General features: G+C 41.0%; 1 protein-coding gene across 1 annotated transcript in view; it reads left to right on the forward strand.

Annotated features, from left to right (window-relative positions):
• The first annotated feature begins 2,945 nt into the window (after window positions 1-2,945).
• The window catches only part of LAMA4 (laminin subunit alpha 4), a 150,729-nt gene continuing 132,324 nt past the window's right edge, over window positions 2,946-21,350 (forward strand). Inside the window, exons 1-2 of the mRNA XM_060030432.1 lie at window positions 2,946-3,092; window positions 3,197-3,543. Of these exons, the coding sequence (XP_059886415.1) occupies window positions 3,349-3,543 (195 nt within the window). The 5' untranslated portion in view covers window positions 2,946-3,092; window positions 3,197-3,348. The remainder of the gene's footprint in view (window positions 3,093-3,196; window positions 3,544-21,350) is intronic.

Genomic DNA, 21,350 nt, shown 5'->3' on the forward strand with positions numbered 1-21,350 from the left:
CAGAACTAAAAATAGCTTGGTCTGGTTAGGAAAGCATTGGTCTGGGAGTCAGAAGGCATGGGGCCCTCAGCCTGCAGTAACCGGCCTAGTGTCCTTGCCATTTAACCTCTTAGCCTGTCATAATGCCATGCTCTCTTCTGTGCGTTGGGAATGATGGAGCAGTACCCCTTCCATCATGGGGTAGGTGGGGGTCCCAAAGGAGAGAGTGGACATGAAAGTACTTGCTGAATGCCTGGAGAGGGAGAGAAGGAGGGTCATGATAAGAAAGCAGCCATACTGGAGACACTCTGCAGTTGTAATGTTAGCAGGAATAAAATCCTCCCACACTCAGGCCTTTGATGGTCTTGGGGTGGCCCTTTGGTGATTATTACCTTTGTTCTAGTGCCTTCCAACTTGCTATAAAATAGTCAGCCAGTCTCCCTCCTCGCCTGACTGCTCTGTCACTCTAAGATGCCTCATTCATGGTTAATACAAGGAAGTCCCAAGTAGCAGCCAGAAATGTGAACGGCTATTCTCAGCAAACAGGAGGTTACCCAAGTCACAGGATAAATAAACATGCTTATTTTTTCTCTTTAAAAATAATGATTCTGCGCTTTTTTAAGACTTTAAAATACAGTTAGTTAAATAGTAAATATTGAGCAGTTGACTATATGCCAGGCTGTGTTAATGCTTTATTCACATTATTTCATTTACTACTCATGAAAGAGGCATCATTATCCCATTTTACAGATGAGGAAACTGACACCCAGAGAGACTAAGTTCTGTCAAGCTCCCAGAGCCACTGTAAACAGACTTAGGATTTGCAGCCTAATTTATTTCATACAAAACCCAAGCTTCTTGTGTATTTTGCTGTTTTGCCTCAAAACTAATAATACTATCTGCAGAAAGATGAGGAGGAAGAGTTAGAAACATATATTTAATCAAAAAGTTCACAGGTCTTGAATAAATGCCCTCCTACTCCCACTGCTCAGGCCTCTCATAGAACCTGACACTGCCTGGCAAGCAGGGAAAAGAGGCGCTGGGTCAAACAAAAAGTGTGCGATTAATTGACATTTAACGAAGAACAGGACATAATCCAGCAGGAAGCAAATGTGAACAGCTTTTGTGTACTGACGAGGTCTATATCTGAAGTCAGAATATAATATGTACCTAAATCATTATTGTTATTAATTATTATTTAAAGTTTTTTCAAAGCGAGAGTAGGACAGGATATTTGAGCATCATTTTTTCCTCTTCAGAGTCTGGCCATCTTGTCTCCCAATGTAAGTCTCTTGAAGAACCAGCCAAACCAAATATATATTTTTAAGTTCTTTTACTTAATTTAGTGGGTTAACCAGTTTATGTGGAAGAAGATGATCATAATTTAGCTTAATGGTTCATTGCAATACTATTTTTATATCTTGAATTGAAAACATTACAGACGCTTTGGGAAATATGAAAACTTTTTGCTTCTTCCAGCTTTGGCACTTTTGTATTATACCAATTTGTTGTTGAAAACACCAATGACCTTAGCATCAGATTTACCTGTTTTAGTAGTACTTTTACCACGTACCCATTACCAAATGTGTATAACAACGCCTATCTCATTATAGTGAAGAGGGAAATAAATGAGATAATTTATGCAAACTTTTTGGCACCTAGAAAGTACTCAAAAAATTGGGATTTTTGTGAAATTTTTAGTGCAATCTCTTCTATCTCTGAATTTGTGGACTTTATTTCGTGAGTTTCAGTGTGGTGTAAATGTGCAAGATAGTTTTGGAATCAGTGAGGAGTGGGGCCAGCTTTCTAGCAGCTGTGTGACTTGGGCAAATGTCTTAGTCTCTCAGAACCTCCCTTTTTAATCCTATAAAAAGGAAATAATAGTCCTATTTTGCAAAAATGCTATGAGGCTTGCAAATAACACATGCAAAGTATCTGGCATATTGTAGGTGCACAATAAATGGCTGCTTTGTTTATCCTTAGATAAAACGATTTTTGTCCTATAAATAGAGCTAATGATTAGACTTCATTGAAATGCTTAGTTGCATGATTGTGAGTGATTTCAAACACCTAGAAACTTAAGTGTTATTCTATGGTTGTCTCACTTAATCCTTTTTAAAACATGTTTGGGTCTTGTGGGAATGTTTAAAGCTCCTTATGAAGCCAATGAATGCAAAGGTATCTATCAGCTATCAGTATCTAGTGGCCATTGACCCATCCACATTGGTACCCCACATAATTGTAGCTCAACTTCACCCCGAAGCCTTGGAAAGGTTACATGACAGACAGATGTAGTAGGCATGAGATTACAGGGCAAAAGGAAGAGGTCGGAGCTGTGGGCAGTATATTTGACAGGCTCATACACTGCAAGCCTTGTTCCGGGCCCCTTACAAAGCACCTCTTTAGGACGAAAACAAGATGTTCTTTGTAAATAAAAGTTCATGCATTTGAGTAATGAAGTCATTTTCCAGTGCTGCAGTGAAAGATATTCTTCTCCCAAGCCCTCTGGGTGAGGACTGTCAGGGGGAAGAGCGTGGCCAGCCAGTCTCCAGGGAAGGTATGAGCACAAAGAGTGCAGCAGCCTGTCTCTAGAAAATGAGAAACACTGCCCAAGAAAGGGGGTGCCCTCCCCCTCTGCCATCTGAGAGCATCCACCTCCGGCTCCAGCCCAGGAATCCCTTTTCCACCCACTTTACTGCAAACTATCCGGGCCACATAAAAGATGTACATAAATATAGATAAGACATCCGGCACCTTGGCTAAATAAATAAGAGATGTGAGGAAGCAATCACAAAAGCTGAATATTCATCTGGGGCCCTTGGAGGGGCTCCAAACTGAGAGGGGAGGGGAGGCCGCCAGGAAAGGCCCGGCCACGGTGTCTGAAAGACCAGCTTGGAGGGGGAGGGCCTGGAAGTGAAGGTAAAAAGGGAGTGGTGAAAATGGGTGTGGGAAGGAAGCCAGGACAGCGCAGCCCTCAATCGCGACCGCCAGGGACAGGAGGTGGCCGGCGCTCGCGGGGCTCGCCCCAAACGCATCCGCCTCTTGATGCTGAGCTTTAAGCTCCATCCATCTGTACATTCTGCAGCGAGAGCCTCTGGGGAGAGAGAGAGAAAGTGAGAGAGAGAAACGGAGGGGGAAGACAGAAAGAGGAGAGAGCGAGAGAAGGGGGGTGGAGCAGGCTCTGGCTTACTCTCTCACTCTTCCTTTTTCTACTAAGTTGCTCCCTGGGCTGCCTTGAGTTCCCACATCTGGATACTGCAGACGCACAGAAGGTAAAATAAGTGAGGCACCGCTGCACCACAGTGGGGACCGGCGAGGACCAACAGTGGCCGAGCCCCTGGAAGAGCCCTGTCGGATGTCAGCGGAGAGATGGCTTTGAGCTCTGCCTGGTACGCAGTCCTGCCCCTGTGGCTCCTCTGGGGCGCCGCCTGCTCCCGCGCCGCGTCTGAGGACGACAGCGCTTCTCCTTTTGACATTGAAGGGAGCTCAGCGTTCGGCCAACTAAACCCGCCTGAGACCATCGAGGCCCGCGTGGCTCCCGGAAGCCTGCCGCCTGCTGCCAAGGTACAGTGCCCCTGCCATTGTCACCCTGCTGGGGCACCTGTGCCCCGTGTTGTGTGTATCACACTTGTGTCCCCCTCTCTCCCCACCCCCTTTCCCTTCCCCACCCGCCTTATGAGTTTCACCTGGACGGGTCAGTTCAGAAACTTGAAATAAAGAGTTTTACTTTGTACGTTGGATTTGGACTTTGTGATTTGAGAGCTGAGGCTTTGGAACACATCCCTGTTCAAGCTGGTAAAAGGGCATGTGTCCTGCATACTCTGAGTTAGTAGGCTAGACTCTCAGCTGGGGCTGCAGTAGCACGTCTGTGACTTTCCGCCGCTTGTTATGTCCCAATAGAGTCATTTTTGTCAAGCCACACCATTTAATGTGTGTGCCCTGTCACTGGCTTCCTGCTCCTCTGTGATGTTAGGACAGTGGGAACAATACTGCAGGACTAATCTTTTTGTCACAAATTAAACAGAAGGTCCTCTGCAAGAGGGGAGGGTGAAGAGTGGGTGAGGGCACTAAAGAAGCTGTCAGGAAACTGCAGAGCAGATACCTTAAATAGACACAAGCCATTTTATTCCAGAAACAAGAAGTCATGATGAAAGTCAAGCCCCATCCCAAATGTAAAAATGATGGAGATATGCTACTGATGATATGCTTATTCAACGAGCTGCTGTTTGAATCCCTTGCAAAAGCGTTTATGTTAAAAGCATAACCAAAGTGTAGAAACTGGGTAAAGGTGGATGAATCCAGAGTAAGTGATTTAAGAACCCCCTGAGCCGAGACGGACAACAGCACGTCCAGGGCGTGGGAGATGCTAAATAGGAGGAAAATGAAGTCACCTAAGTTCATGGGAAAGGAAAGAGCAGTTGACCTAACAACACACACACGCACACACACACACACACACACACGCACACGCACATGTATACACACACACACACACACACACACCCATAGCTATGATTACAGCAACTATAGAACCAAAGCAGTTATGTGGATTGATACATTTCTAATGCCATTGATGCATTTCTAGTGCCATTTCTAACAGCACTGAAGTCTGGATTATTGCCATTAGTCCTACTAATTGTTAGTATAACCGTAGTTATTAAACTACTGATAAGATAATACGCATGAAGATGGTCCTTCTCCAGGAGTGAGCCCTACCCACACCCCAAAATGAGGGGAGGATGGGTAGGGCCAGAGCATACCAACTCCCATTGTGGTGTGAAATGTAATCCCCATGAGAAAGAGGGGCACGCCTTCTGGTCAACTTTGTACTCAGACATGGGGAGAAGCCAGACCAGGAGACACTCCACACAATGAGAAGGCTTCACTTCTCTACAGGCTTGGAATCAACCCCCCAGGAAGCATTATCTCCACCTGTTGCTTTGAGTGGAAAGTTCCAGAATGAAATGCTTAAGAGTAGGATTGCCAGATAGAATACAGGACACCCAATTAAATTTGAATTTCAGATAAACAACAAATAGATTTTGGTTATGTCTCAAATATTTCATGGGATGTATTTATACTAAAATTTTTTTCACTGTTTATCTGAAATTCAGTTTATCTGGGCATCCTATCTTTTTACCTGCTAATTCTAAAAAGACAGGCACACATAACTTTTTGTAACTCTCATCTCACAAAACGTAAGAAAATAATTATTTGATTTTTTAGGGAACCTTAAATTTATTGCTGAAACCCTGAGCAACTGCTTATATACTCGTATGTTCAGTGAAATAATATGAAGGCAGCACAGCAGAGGGTTTTAGATTGCAGGCTTTGCAGTCTGATGGTCCCAAGTTCAAATTTCAGCTTGCCTGCTCCTTACCTTGGGCAAACTACAGATGCCCAACTTGCAGATAAAGAAACTGAGACTTAGATAAGTTATTGATGTCTACTTCATATTTCATACAGTTACTGTGATGAAATTAGATAAAATACATAGAGGACTTAACACAGTGACTAACATGTATAAATGCTTAATACATCCTACGTGTTGTCTTTATTATTATTATAAAAAATACATGGCTAGTTGGATTAAAAGAAACCCTTATTTGGGAATATTTCTCAGAACTTTATTTTTATGGTGCTATTTTACTTAATATTGCTTGTCTGTATCCTTCCAATCAAAAAGAATGTCACGTAGTGTGTTAAATTTGTAATACTGTCAGAGACTAATAGGTCCAGAATGCCTGTTGAGGCTTCTGGTTTAGGGAAACAGAAAGAATCTATTAGTCATTCCGGAGGGTCATATGATGTAGAAAGGGTGGGATTGGGGTAATTATGTTCCCACTGCATAGTTTCACATAATGCCCTCCAGTCAGCCTGCAGTCCCACAGCGATTCCAACGCCCCACCATTCGGGTTTCCCATGCTTTTTATAGCCAGTAAGGAGACCTGAAAGCAAATACATTCTGGAGATTTAATAACATGGTACAACCACTCCACTGAATTGGTTCAGGAGGTTATATTTCATCTGTAGAGAAAAAGAGAACATGGACTCATACAAGACATTATTCGCGGGCGTTTGGAGAGGTGGTTGGAAGGATATTCTAAAAATACATTCATTTTATTTGGATCGGGTATATATATAAATGGTCATTCCTCAATTCTCCTTCAAAGGGAAGAAAGAAAACTAGTAAAGCAAGCATGGAGCAGTGGGAGGTGCTAGGCTGACGGCCTTCCTAAGGCTCTCACACGCCCCTCCATAGCAGGACTGGCATCCTCTCCACCCTCAGCACAGACTACGGCATACTGGTGCACAGTGTGGGTTAGGAGAACAAATACATTCAACATGCACTGAATAAAAGGATGGGAAACATGGGCTGACCAAGAAGGAACGCCCCTCCTTTCCTTCTAAAATAAGCACAAGCTCCTACAGGATGCAGAGAATTTGAAAACAGGAGCACCATGGGTGCTAGTTGGTAGGATTTTCCTACTACCTGCTTTTTTACGAGCAGATAATTTACTGAGTCCATTATTTCTGAGTATATGGTGAGAACAATGATTCTCAGCAGGTGGGGGTGGGCAAAGGGGAAACTAGGTAGTGTCAAAAAGTATATTTAGTATTCTAATATTCCACATTTAAGAAAAGAAAGACTTAATTTTATTATACACATTATAGCAAGTGAAACTAGGCAAAAGTCTTCTTGGCCAATACGGAGATGCAGAAGAATGGGAGGGGACGCAGGGATGGAGATGGGAACAGTCCCCCAGGAGAGGGTATCAGAGTGTCCTTAGGAAGAGTGACATTCTTGTTTATCAAAAAGAAGCAGGAGTTAAACAAGGTCAAGAACACAGGTTAGAGGTTGATTAAAAGAAACCCTTAGTTGGGAATATTTCTCAGAACTTTATTTTATGGTGCTATTTTACTTAATATTGCCATATCCCTGTTGTCTATATCCTTCGTGGCTGGAAAGAAGCCACCCAGAGACTCAGAGAGGAGTGGGGACTTTGCTGGAAGGGCAAAGCGGGAGGTGGTGGAAGGCGACGGTGCTGTTACTGCCTTTGGTAGATTATTGAGAAAATAAGGGAAATAATTGACAATACTGAGCAAACTTCCCTGAGAGGGGAAACCAGGAGTTTATCTCCTGATAACCTGATTGGATTTTGCAGTTGCTGTTCTTAGCTTCCCTCCAAGAAGATTCGTGCCCCATGAACCACAAATGTACCTCACACTAGACAAACTTGCTTGCTAAGAAAAAAAAAGCAATATGAACTAGACTAATTTTGCGGGACTTTTCTTCTAGACACCCTTCATGGTTGATCTGTGATCCCATGCTCCAACACGTAGTTAGGTGCCCTGCCACTAAAGGATTGTAGTATGTTTATTAAAAGACAGCTCAGATCCCTTTCACTATCTGCTTTCCGTTGCCTTATCTTGCTCACTTACTTTGAGAAAGGCTTTGTAGAACAATATCAAGACTTCCAGTCACTGGCCTAGGCCATCATTCTATACCGCTGTTCAACAGAGCAGTTGGTAATTTAACACCCACACCCCACCCCCAGCCTGGCATGCAGTCATTATTTCATTCACTTAATACCATCCAAAGAGCAGGTTTGGAGACCTACCATGTACACAGTAATAAAGCAGGCACCAGGCGGGACAGAAAGAAGGCAGAGTCACATCCCTACCCTCAAGGAGTAAGCAATCTAAGACAGAAAAACATACACGTAGCCACTATATAAAGCAGAATGAATTTATGTTCCGTAAGAGCAGCTATCACCTAAGTGCCATGGGGCTAATGTGGAAAAAGTATTACTCCTGGGCTAGGCCAGTAGGGCACAGCCACTTACTCACCAAACACCAAAGAAAGTTCCTGGGAAACATTATTTTAGAAGGACTGGAATACAGTAATGGTAATAATAATAATAGCGTGGCTTATCGATGACACTCATTGAGTATTTACCACGTGCCAGACACTGGTCTAAGCACTTTCCATGAGTTATTTCCTTTAACCCTCATAACAGTTCAGTGGGATTGGCGTACTTATTATCTCATTTTGCAAACGTGGAAACTGAGGCACAAAGCATTTGCCCAGGCAACCTGCCTGGTAAGTGGCCCAGCTAGGAAGGAGTTTATGAAAGTAATTCAACTGTGCAAGAATATCTAGAAAAATGTGGTGAGGTAAATATAACTATCTGTAGGAACAATTTTAGTCAAAGTTTGATAATTTCTTAAAGTGAAGATATATAAAATACCATTCAAAGACCATTTATGCAGTGCTTGCTAGATGAGTAGCATAAATTACATGGCCTATCTTACAGAATTTATTATAAAACCGCTGGAAAACAGAGAATTCCATTTGCTGTAATACCAGAGCTCTCAGATTTAACCAGAAGAAATGGGTTTTTTTTAATTGTGGTAAAATATACACAAATTTTATTATTTTAACCATTTTTAAGTGGCATTAGGTAATTCATCATCATCCATCGCCACCCATCACCATCACTACCATCCATCTCCAACACTTTCATCTTCCCAAACTCAAATTCAATACACATTAAACAATAATTCCTGTTAGCCTTTTCCCCAGGCCCTGGCAACCATTATTCTACTCTCCGTTTCTATGAATCTGACTACTCTAGGTATCTCATATAAGTGGAATCTACAGCATTTGTCATTTTGTGCCTGGCTTATTGCACTTAACATAACGTGGTCAAGGTTCATCTATGTTGTAGCATTTGCCCAAATTTCATTCCCTTTTAAGGCTGAATAATATTCTACTGTATGTAATATCACATTTTATTTATCCATTTGTCTGTTGATGGACATTGAGTTATTTCTACCTTTTGGCTACCGTAAATAGTGCTGCTATGAACATTGGTCTACAATTATCCATCAGAGTCCCTGCTTTCAGTCCTTTTGAGTATATACCTAGAAGTGGAATTGCTGATCCTATGGAACAGAGACAGTTTTAAAACTCAGATTTTTACGGAGGCCGAGCAAAAAATAACTGGGTAGGGAAAGGAACACATCCTGTGAGTGGTGGGGCCCAAGCAGCAGCAGAGGACGGGATGCCTCTTCCAGAGGGCACCCACCTCTCTGTGTTGCCAGGCCTTCTGTTTTTTTACAAGAAGACAGAATCTGGATTCTTAAGTGAAATTGCTGACTCAGTTTTTTTAACGCCCTGTGGGAAGCACATCTGAGGACTGTTTATTTGCAGTCCTCTGCTTTACGACATTTGAAATTCACCTTTCATCAAAGGCACAATGTGGGCATCTAGCCAGACAGATGTGCTATGAATCCAGCTCCCCTACTTTCTAGCTGTTTGACTTTAGGCAAATTAGTGCATTTTTCAGAGGCTCCGTCTGTTTGATTTTAAAATGAATACAAATGTATTTTCTTTGCAAGATATTTGTGAAATTTAAGTGAAATCGTGTGTATAAGCTGCCTAACTCAGTCTGCCCTCATTCTCTCTTCTCTCCCTCCCTCCTCACCCTTTTTCTTCCATTATCTGTTTTTATCTACCTGTGAGTTCAGATTTGTAGTATCAGTCTATTTTCATCTAAATTTTTGCTTATTCTGTAAATTTGATTACTTTCAACTTTTGCTTACAAATTTGCTGATTATCCAACACTGGACAAGAAGGAGACTAGTTTAACTATTAAAATAATTGTATCCCTAATGGTTCTTTAAACATAACCTTTCCCCAGAAATAGGATAATCTGAGCAGTTAAGAGAAATGAATGAGTTTTCCCAAATACCCAAAAAACTAAACAAAAAACCCAGCATATTTGCTATGACAAGGGCTATAACCTTTTTTTTTTTTCCCTTTCACAATTAAATTCTAAAATCTGACTTGTCATAGATTCTTGAAGCATATAATGCCAAAAACACTCCTCTCCTTTAGGGTTTTTCCTTGCTCAAAGTAACCACATAAATATAATGATGGCCAGACATAGTTATGAGACATTTGATTGGTTAGAAACCATTAAAATCAGACTGCCAGTACATGCTTTGAGTTCCAAAACTTAGCATTTCCAAACAATTACTTTCGCGTTTTCTAAAGCAAATAATCTGCTACTTGACTGAGATATAGTGACCACATAGAAGAATATTTAAATATCTACTCCAGCATTTGCCAAAAAGCAGCATTCTTTTTTCAATTGCTTTTCTTTTTGCTCCTAGTGTGGTAAAGTTAAATTCTGGGAAATGGTTTACTAAAGGGAAGTTTAACCACAGATGTTTGTAATTCCAACTTAAGTTTCCCATCAAAGTCTTAATGAAATTCAGCTGCCAGGCAGTCAGCTCTGAATCTGAGTCTTTTTATCATGAGAAACTTGGGGAAAACAGCATTCTGAGGCTGACTGGTAGTGGGAAACTGTCCATATTCAAGCCCAAATCCTCTACATGACAGAAAAAAAAAATACACGAAGAAACAAATTCTCTTAAAAAAAAAAAAAAGGCGTGGGGGGTGGTCAAATGTACTTTAAGTAACATGTAATACAGCCCTCTTTTCACTTCCAGGAATTTCTTAGTTTGTGTGTTGTGTTTTGCTGGAGGCTAGAGATCTAGTGTTTACCTAAATGGAGTAAAGTATCAATGTTTATGACTCCATGAGAACCAATGAGTTGGAGAAATCCCATAACATTAACAGTTGCATTAACCCAAGCCCCTTGGAGACTAGAGCAGTGATCCATGCTGCATACTACAGCTAAAAGGATGCTTGAGCACAGTGCAGATTCTGTATATTAATATTTATTTGGAAATTATGCCTTCCATTACATGGAGTGGCATGATTACTTTAAAGGAAATCAAGATGTCTAGAGATCAAAGATGTCTTCACTAAAACTCACCTTGGACGTGACTGTTACATGCAACACTGTTGTCTGTTTACAAAGTGAACTGCAACACGGCACACTGCACTGAGCAGCTCTGTAAAGCCAAATGTCGACCCAAAGGAATGCATAATATAGACACAAGCAGAAGGCAAGATAAATGTCTAAAAAGCCTTGTACCGTGGGATGCCAGGGCTGTAGAACCATCTAGAATCACTGCAAGAGCCAGAGCACAAATTCAGGGTTTAAAATCATGGCTGGCTGCTTCTTCCACACAAAATTATTCCACAGTGCCTTTCAAGGTTCACAGCCACAGTGTGTATGTTTCCCTTTGATGATCAGTGATATAATTTGACAAGCTAAGTGTGCCCTAAGCGTAACCTCTCTTCCTGCCGATATGCCATGAGTCCTAGGAGCAGCGGAGCAGTTCTGTCATCTGTGATTCTGTTAATCCCCAGGTCACAGGTGAGGTGCTAAATGCCTGTTATCTGAAGACTGAACTGAGTCTGAATGCCTGGAGATGGGCCAGTGTTTCTTTGTGGTGAATGAATAACTGGCTCATTCTATATTGTTCCCTTGGAATTGCTGTCTGTCGTGATCAATGCCAGCAGACACCCTGAAATTCCTCTCATCAGGGACAAGCCCTGAAGCCTCTATTGCAGCACAGAATTCAGCATAGAGACGTGTTTGAATGCGGAGCCAGTGGGTGGTTATTATTGGATGTATAACTCTATTGGACCTTGCACTGGGAACCATAAAATCAAAAGGATCATAGGATGTTAGATCTAGAAAGAGAGTTGAGAGATTCAAACCCTCTCATTTTGTAGGTAAGGAAGCTGGGTTTCAGAGGGGTTGGGGTGCTTCACTCAAGGACACAAAGTTCATTAGCAGCAGTGCCAGGAACTATGTCTTCTGACTTCCAGTCTTATTTTCTTTCAAATTATTTTAATCAACTGAATCATCCTTAGCTTTAGAACTGGGGATCATTAAGTAAAATATATATTTTTTAATAAAATATATATATGTATAAACACAGATATATATATATATATACACACAGATACATCTTTAAGAGAAGAATTGTTTACTTCTAATATACTATCACTTTACTCTTCATTGTTTCTAGTTAACCTTAAGTTGAATTACCAGTAGGAGAGTCACCCAGAATTGAGTGGAGTGGGAAAAGCACTGAACCGTGAGTCTGGAACTAACTATTCTTGTTCATGGCCATGCCACTAACAGCCAGATCACCCTTACCAGTTAAAGGAACCTGGGTAAATCCCTTCACCTCCTGGGACAGCTTGAAAAGAACAAAACAAAATCAAGGTTACTTCAAGCAACCAAGTTCTATAACTGGCTAATAAATAGATCAAATTGTAAACTACTTAAAGGGGAGCTGACCTAAGGAACAGAATCACTCAGAGTCACAGCTGCTGTCCTAGTTAGAACCCCAAGATTTAGTATCCAGAACCTGAGGGAAACACAGGGTCCTGATCTGGTTAAGAGGGTTGGGTGGGGATGGTTTAAGAGTCCTTTTTCCTGCTTCCTTCAGGGTGAGAGCTGAGAATGGTTTGCAGGACAGAGCACTGGCCCAGCCACTGACAGGAGCCTTTCCAAGATGACACGCCCAGGAGGTTTCCCAGCCAGCATCCGGTGCAGACACCTAAGTGTGTCCAATGAATATTAATGGTCTCCCATGCCAGGGTTCCTGCTGCCATCTGCCCTCTCCAGACCCTTCAGGGTGACCCTAAGCATGAAGCTCCACATGGAAAAACAAGAAGGATGACAATGGATGAGATAAGGGACATGGGGACTTGTGTCCCTGAGTCTTCTAAAACTTAAGTGACATGTGACAGAGGGCCCAGAGAGGAGAATGTCTTTTCACTCTGCACAAAAGGAAGGAAGAGCCAGTGAGGGATTATTAATTCACTGTAAACATCAACTGAAATCACTGCATTATAGTAGACACAATAATGCCACCAACTAAGCCTTCATGACAAGGTAAAGAGGAAGCTTAATTTGATAGCCTGCTCTAGATTGAGCAGAATGCAACATTTGGAAGCAAATATTTTAAAGGACCTTTCTGGAAGTCAGAATCGCCAGTGTGTGAGGGGGCCTGCCCTGGGGGTGTGAATGACTGTGGGGAGGAGGGGTCGAAATCGTGGAGGCCCCAAATGTGGCCCAAGGACAGCGGCACCAGCAGCACATGGATCCGTACTGGGAATGCAGACTCCCAGGTCCCACTCCAGAATCAGCATTTTCACCAGATGCCCAGGTTGTTCACATGCACATTAAAGTATAAGAAGCACTAGTCTCTAAAATGCAGCTGGGCTTAGATTTTAATGGACTTCAGGAAATTGAGAATCCAGAAAAGGGAAGCATTTTTGACATAATTATAGAGAGGCCTATAAAATAAAACCAAATCATGGCTGCATGAGGCTAGTAAGAGAGCTCATAGGCCCACCGGGGTACTAGCCCCCGGCCTGGAAAGGTGCACTTTAGAATAAAAATCAAGCTTCAAAGAAAACTGCTGCTTCAAGGCATCTGGAGGAGCTGAGAAGGTAACATCACTTCCTGAAACCCTGGCCCACACGCAGCAGGTGTTCAGGAAGGGAATTTAAAGAAAGACATGAATAATAATAATATTTTTAATGTTTATTAAAATGCTTAGAGGATATCAAACAAACAGACAAAAAAGACAGACATGAAATGATAAGGAAGGTTTCCTACTCCCAGCACACACAGCCTAGAAACAGGACCACTGGAGATCTGTGTCCTTGAGGGGAAGGGAGCAGAGACGGGAAGAATTTACTCGTGGAACCTTCTTGGAAACAGGGCATTGCCAGACTCTTAGGAAATAGTGGGATTATAACGTTCTCTCTTGCTAACAAGGGAAGCTTTCTAATTCAGGACAGTGTGTCTTCGGGGAGTGAGGAGTGTGGTCTCTGGCCTAAACTAAAAAGAAACTTGATAAGAGATATGGAAGAGCTAGCTCTCCGGAATGAGAATTGCCAAGGCTAGCCCTCAAAATGGAACCTCTCTAGAGGGATTGAGATTTCCAGGAAAGTGCTGTTGAGACAGGGTCTCGGCCTCCTCCTCCATCAGCAGAGTCACCTCCATTCTCCTGGCCCCTTCCAGGTCTCCTTGATGCAGCCACAGCCCTGAGAGGGCCCCTTGTTATTCTGTAACAGCCTTACAGGACAGCTGTCACCCTTTTGATTTTAATGCCTAACCACCTGCTTAGCACTAGCTGTGTCCTAGGCATTGTTTGAGGTGCTCTATGTGTATTATTAATTTTGCTCATAAGCTAATGAGGAAGGCACTGCTATTAGCACTATTCTACACTTGAGGAAACTGAGTCATCTAGAAGTTGAGTAATTTACCCAAGATCACAGCTTAGGGAATCTGGCTCCAAGCTCTTAATCTCTGTCCTGTAAATGACCCTCTAATGTCTGTTTCTAAATCTCAGAGTGTCTTACAATAGCTCAGCTAACAAGGGTCCCCAGTATCATCCAGGAATGCCAGAGTGGTCTTAGAAGCTGATGAGTCTATTTAAAGAACATTTAAATTAGTGGTATGTTTATACTTTGACTTGTTTTTCAAGTTATAGAGTAAACTCACTCTATCATCTCAATAACAATAGGAGGTTCTTCTTTAGGCATAATAGGAATAAAGATTGACATAATATCTGAATGTATATGTATTTATGTATCTTCAAATATGCTAAGCATTAGTCATTTCAGTGGAATCCTGAGTTTACATTAGGGACCTACAACTTAAAAGAACTTGATAGAAGGCTAAAGAAAGAACTTGAACTGTAGTAAAAGCAGGATCTCAGGGGAAATGATTAGACAAAGTATGTCAATCATAGGAAAACTGAATGAAGTCTTAGAAACTATTTATCTTTAAAAATTTTTCTTTATAAAGGAAAATATGGAAAGAAATGGAGTTTGGCAACTGAAAGGATTCAAGTCAGACCTAAAAGACACATAAGCTGTTAACTTCTTTCCTAGAAATTTTTTTTTAACCTTTGCTTTTCATTGCTTTTGTTATTTTTTTTTAACTTTAATTTTTTTTAACATCTTTATTGGGGTATAATTGCTTTACAATGGTGTGTTAGTTTCTGCTTTATAACAAAATGAATCAGTTATACATATACATATGTTCCCATATCCCTTCCCTCTTGCGTCTCCCTCCCTACCACCCTCCCTATCCCACCCCTCCAGCCGGTCACAAAGCACCGAGCTCATCTCCCTGTGCTATGCGGCTGCTTCCCACTAGCTATCTACCTTATGTTTGGTAGTGTATATATGTCCATGCCTCTCTCTCACTTTGTCACAGCTCACCCTTCCCCTGAGAAAACCATAATTCAAAAAGAGTCATGTACCGAAATGTTCATTGCAGCTCTATTTACAATAGCCCAGAGATGGAAACAACCTAAGTGCCCATCATCGGATGAATGGATAAAGAAGATGTGGCACATATATACAGTGGAATATTACTCAGCCATAAAAAGAAACGCAATTGAGCTATTTGTAATGAGGCGGATAGACCTAGAGTCTGTCATACAGAGTGAAGTAAGTCAGAAAGAGAAAGACAAACACCGTATGCTAATACATATATATGGAATTTAAGAAAAAAAAATGTCATGAAGAACCTAGCGGTAAGACAGGAATAAAGACACAGACCTACTAGAGAACGGACTTTCCTAGAAATTTTCAAGCACTATATAAAACAACATGTCTGAAATAAGTGAGTTATTCATTCAGCTCACAGTGATTAAGAGCTGAGAGGAACCAGGCAAGGCATCAGTGATTCTGTCTGGAACAAACCCAGGTAGCCTCCACCCTGCTGGACCAGGAGGATAGCTCTGCTAGCAGCAGTCACTTGTGGAGTCTGCTGTTAGCCTGGAAGAAAGGAAGGTCCCCCAGATAATCACGCCCAAGAATCTCTACTGCTTCTCCTATCCCTCTAGCTTCAGGTTTTGAAATGTTTTGCTTACTGTCTTAGTTTGCTAAGTCTGCCATAACGTTATACCACAAACTGGGAGATTTAAACAACAGAAATTTATTTTCTTACCTTTCTGGAGGCTAGAAGTCTGGAATCAAGGTGCCATCAGGCTTGGTTTCTGGTGAGAGCTCACTTCCTGGATTGTAGATGGCCGCCTTCTTTCTGAGTCCTCACATGGCTTTTTTCCTGTGCACATGCAGAGAGAGAGAGAGAGAGATCTCATCCTCTTTTATAAAAACACCAGTTCTATCAGATTAAGGCCTTACCCTTACGATCTCACTTAACCTTTACTAGCCCCTTGTATGCCCTACCTCCAAATACACTCATATTAGGCACAGAACTTCAACATATGAATTGGGATGGGGGAGGGGTGTTAACTGAGTTGGTAACACCTACCAGGGGAAGCATGTAAGCAGTAACTCTTTTTTTAATTAGGCAAAGTAATGTATAATAGCAAAAGAGAGCTTCTGGTAAAATTAGTAGTGTTATCACTCTGTATTAACCTCAGCCAAAAGCAAAAACAAACACAAAAATTTCATTAGCATTTCATTTTGATTGTACATTTTTATGAATGTGTCACAATTAATTTTTATTAGATATTTTGAAATATGGAGAATAGTACATTCAGCCCTCTATTGCCATCTTGTATTCCTTAGGTGTTCAGGGACACTTGATTGATTACCATTAATGTTTTTATTCTCTTATTTTAAAAAGGTACCTACTACCTCAGCCAAGTTGCTTTGTATGATATAAACAGGAATAGAATCCAGTCAAAGAGATAAAACAAGTAAACAGTAGTGTAATACAACTAAATGTTATCAAAACTCTTGGAGGGTTTAGAAGGAATGTTCACTCCTGGTGGGAAGTTCACAAGTGCATTCATGGAAGAGGTGACATTTGAGTTGAATCCTTAAGATTGAGGAAAATTCAAGCTGAGGCGATAGGATAAGTAAAGTCAAAAGACACAGGGTTCTTCTGGAAAGGGATATAGTCCTAGTTGGTGCTACTGGATAACAGGGAGCCACTGAAGATTTCAGAGCAGAAAAAATGCTCAATGAGAATTCTTCATCAACATTAATCTGGACGTGGGCTATTGGATGGAGGATGCAGTAGGCAGCAGAGAGCCTGGAATCGGGGTAACTTATATCATGTATTGGTAATTGTCCAGGAACGAGTAAGAAGGGTCTAGATTTAGATGGTGGCCATGGTCTGGAAGGAAGAAAACAGACGCTGGGGTCATTGCAGAGATTCTATCAGATGACTTGCCCTGTTTTGGAGAGCAAGGATGACAGAGAAGTCAGAGGTGCTGCTGCTGTTTGGAGAAATGTATTACATCGTGGGAAAAAATCTTGGGTTCAAAGACCTTTTAACACAAGACCTACTAAATCAGTGGCTTTCAAGCTGAGGCTTCATGGAAATGCATTGCCTTGGGTATAACTTGGGGTGAGGGAGGCTGAGCAGCAAGAAGTGGGGGCTCTTCTTCCTTCAACCAGTGCATCTTTTTAATCTGTTTTATAGATGAATTCTACATGAGATTTCCCTGGGAAAAAAGGAATTCTCTGCCCTACAGTGTTTGAGAGCCATGGTGCTGGGGGCTTCCGAGTTGATATTCTAAATCATGACAGGTCTCCAAAATATTGCCCAAAATCTCATTCAAATCAGTGCTTCCTAGGCAGTTTCTCAGTGTTACATATACCTGCCTCTGGGCCAGTGCGTATTGCTGATTGCACAGAGCTGCTGGTGTTCTGAGCATCTCTGCTGCGGCTCCAAACACAAGCTAGAAATCACTGAACAACTGGTGCTCTCCTAAGAGATATTTTTATGCTTCCTGTTCCCTGTCTGAGGATATTTTTGGCCCTTTCCTAGGAAATTCCACTTTTGTCTCAGTTATTACCTGGGAGTGCTGAGGAAAAGGCAAAGGAGTTTTGGAAAGTTTTGGAGGGTGGTAGTGGGTTGAACCGATAACCGGTATCTTTCAGTCCTCATAGGAACAGTCAGATGTTTGTATGGTTCTTATTTTTCTAAACCAATGGTTTCATCATTATTAACATCATCTTATCCTAAACCTAAACAGTTACTCACCTACACTCTGACCTAAAAAGACAGCTCTTAGTCTTACTTTTCCCTCCCTCAACACTGGATTACACCCACCTTTGGTCCTTCATCTCCAAGGGCCAAAATGCTTCCACTATGAGTGTTATGTCTATTAAAAGGGAGAAAATAAACATCTAAAACCATATTTGATTTTTTTTATTTGAATGAGAAAAGTGACACCTTAAGCATTTCACAGTGTCATTAAGGCAAGTTGCCACTTATTTTATTTTGCTTTATGACATATATTCAGAACACTGAGAACTGATCTTCTGATAAATTAGGAAAGCTTCCTATATATCTCAACCCAAGTTTAAAGAGCACAGCTTTCAAAAAGCTCTTGACATTGGACAAATGTTACTTACAACTGAAAAATATTGGAATTTCCAATGACTACTAACTCAGTTGAAAAACAATGTTAATACTTTAAAGCTTCCATGAGGGGATATGGGGATATATGTATACATGTAGCTGATTCACTTTGTTATACAGCAGCAACTAACACAACAATGGAAAGCAATAAAGATGTTTTTAAAAAAAGTACATTTTAAAAAAGTTAAATAAATAAAAATAAAGCTTCCATGATTTACAAGGTATATTCATACATATTTCCACCTTTATTCCTTTCAACTATATTACAAACCAGGCAGGCCACTGGTTATTAATCTAATTTATATAAATGTGGAGATGTTAAATACTTTGCCCAATGTTTCATAGCATGGAACCAGTATGAAACAGCAGGCAGCTTTATAGAATTCTAGACTGTGAGGATGGGAAGAGCCTAGAAACCATCGTGCCACTAATATCATTGAAAGAGGAGGAAACTGGAGCCAGAAGTTAAGTCACTTCCTCGAGGTCCCACAAGTTTCTAGAACTGGAACCAGCCAAGTTTCCTGACTCTTAGAGCAGTCCTCTTGTCCTACTGAATGTCAGCATGGATGCCATCACCAGAATAAATAATAGGGGTGAGGAACACCTGGTGATCTGTATGTTGGGATATTAAACAAGTTGGATCAGACAAGAGCATATCCACATGTACCTTCCTGTTATGACTTATGTCACCATCTGTGCCTTAGTTCTAAATAATTTAACTACTAAAATATTAATTCTCTTGACCTTTTGGTCAGTATATTTATCCCAATTTTGAATTTAATTTATAACCACACTATTCATACCTCTTCTTTCATTTCAAGGATTTTTGCTTTGTCCCCATATGGCTATTGACCCCTTAAATTATGCTTTCAGCACCCATACTTAAAAAGAAAGCTTTCAAGTGCACTAAGATTTCAGAATTTCCGGTTAGAGTTTCCTGATGGTCATATAAAAATAAACAACACATCCTGGATCTTAAAAGGAAGAAAGAAAATAAGATCAATTTCAAAAATGAACAATGACACTTTTGTTTTAAAACAATTGAAGAACAAAGTTTAAAAATTCCCAGACCACATTATGTCTGCTTTTCCCCCTGCACAGTCATCATTCAGGTTTCCACATGACTGTAAGAAACTTCCCTATCATGTAGCAAAACAATTATAACATGAGAAATTAATGAGGAAAATTAAATGTGTGCTGGCACCAAAGTGGTCTACTCTGGCAGTTGTACCCCGTTGTGACTGCCCCAACCTGCTTTAAAACAGTTCTGAGTTTCAGCATCTCCATTTTTATTTGTGGAGCTTTTTCACTGCTGATTTCAAAGTCAAGCCACCCCACTCTTGTAACAGCAAGTTTCTCAAAGGCAATCTACCAATTCCCAGCAGAACTGTAGTTAGTAAAATCCAGGGACTGCACCAGGAGTAGCATCTGCTTAGATGTGCCCTGAGTCTAATAGAGGATAAGAAATAAGGAAGATTTCAGGGGTTGGGGTAGCCCGCTGTGGTCAGCAAAATAAGAAGGTGGAGGCAGAACAGTTCTAACCTGCTGCACACTCAGTGGTTCACTTTCAGAATGGCAGGCACCATCATCCCTTGTTCTCTCCCGTGGTCTTGATGTGAGGAGGATGCTCAGTATGGTGAAAGTAATACCATATTTAAGGAAATGTAAATATCTTTGTCAGATCAGAGTAATAATCTTTGGGGGAAAGGATAATACTCTTTGTACTGGGCTTAAAATCTCTGTGTTTTTTTAAAGGGCTGGGCTCTTCCTACTCTCAAACAGTATTGGTGATTATTTTGGCAGGTGAAGCACATTTTCCTTGTGACCTGTGTTTTGGGACCTGCAATATATCAAAATGTTCAGTGGAAATACGCATTTTGTTGCTTTCTTTTCTGCAGAATATCTTTTTATCTGCTCTTCCATTCAGTTGTTTTGAAAGCTAACAAGTGTTGGACGCTTGTTTTAATTTTAAGACATTATATCATCATCTCAGATTATCTAAACTGTTTTGATTTTCCTTTGATTACGATCTCTCTTTTTGTAATCTGCTAACGTTAAGTTCATCTAAAAAATGTGCTTTCTCCTCAAAGTCATAAGTCACCATGGATTTCCTTGGAACATAGTTCATATCGTCTAAGAAATTTACAAACTTTTTTTCTTTATATGCTATTCACTTGTTTTTTAACATATTTATTGAAGTATAATTGCTTTACAATGGGGTGTCAGTTTCTGCTGTACAACAAAGTGAATCAGATATACATATATCCCCATATCTCCTCCCTCTTGCGTCTCCCTCCCACCCTCCCTATTTCACCCCTCTAGGTGGTCACAAAGCACCGAGCTGATCTCCCTGTGCTATGTGCCTGCTTCCCACTAGCTATCTATTTTATATTTGGTAGTGTGTATATGTCAATGACACTCTCTCACTTCATCCCAGCTTACCCTTCCCCCTGCCCGTGTCCTCAAGTCCATTCTCTACGTCTGCATCTTTATTCCTGTCCTGCCAGTAGGTTCTTCAGAACCATTTTTCTTTTTTTTTACATTCCATATATATGGTTAACATACGGTATTTGTTTTTCTCCTTCTGACTTACTTCACTCTGTATGACAGACTCTAGGTCTATCCACCTCGCTACAAATAACTCAATTTCATTCCTTTTTATGGCTGAGTAATATTCCATTGTATATATGTGCCACATCTTCTTTATCCATGCATCTGTCAATGGACACTTAGGTTGCTTCCATGTCCTGGCTATTGTAAATAGAACTGGAGTCAACATTGTGGTACATGACTCTTTTTGAATTATGGTTTTCTCAGGGTATATGCCCAGTAGTGAGATTGCTGGGTCATATAGTAGTTCTATTTTTGGTTTTTTAAGGAACCTCCATACTGTTCTCCATAGTGACTGTATCAATTTACATTCCCACCAACAGTGGGAATGTAAACAGTGTCAGTTCCACACCCTCTCCAGCGTTTATTGTTTGTAGATTTTTTGAGGATCACCATTCTGACTGGTGTGAGGTGATACCTCTTCATAATTTTGATCTGCATTTTTCTACTGATTAG

The sequence above is a fragment of the Delphinus delphis genome, chromosome 14 (genome assembly GCF_949987515.2).
Source record: "Delphinus delphis chromosome 14, mDelDel1.2, whole genome shotgun sequence".
In the NCBI taxonomy this organism is placed as follows: Eukaryota; Metazoa; Chordata; class Mammalia; order Artiodactyla; family Delphinidae; genus Delphinus; species Delphinus delphis.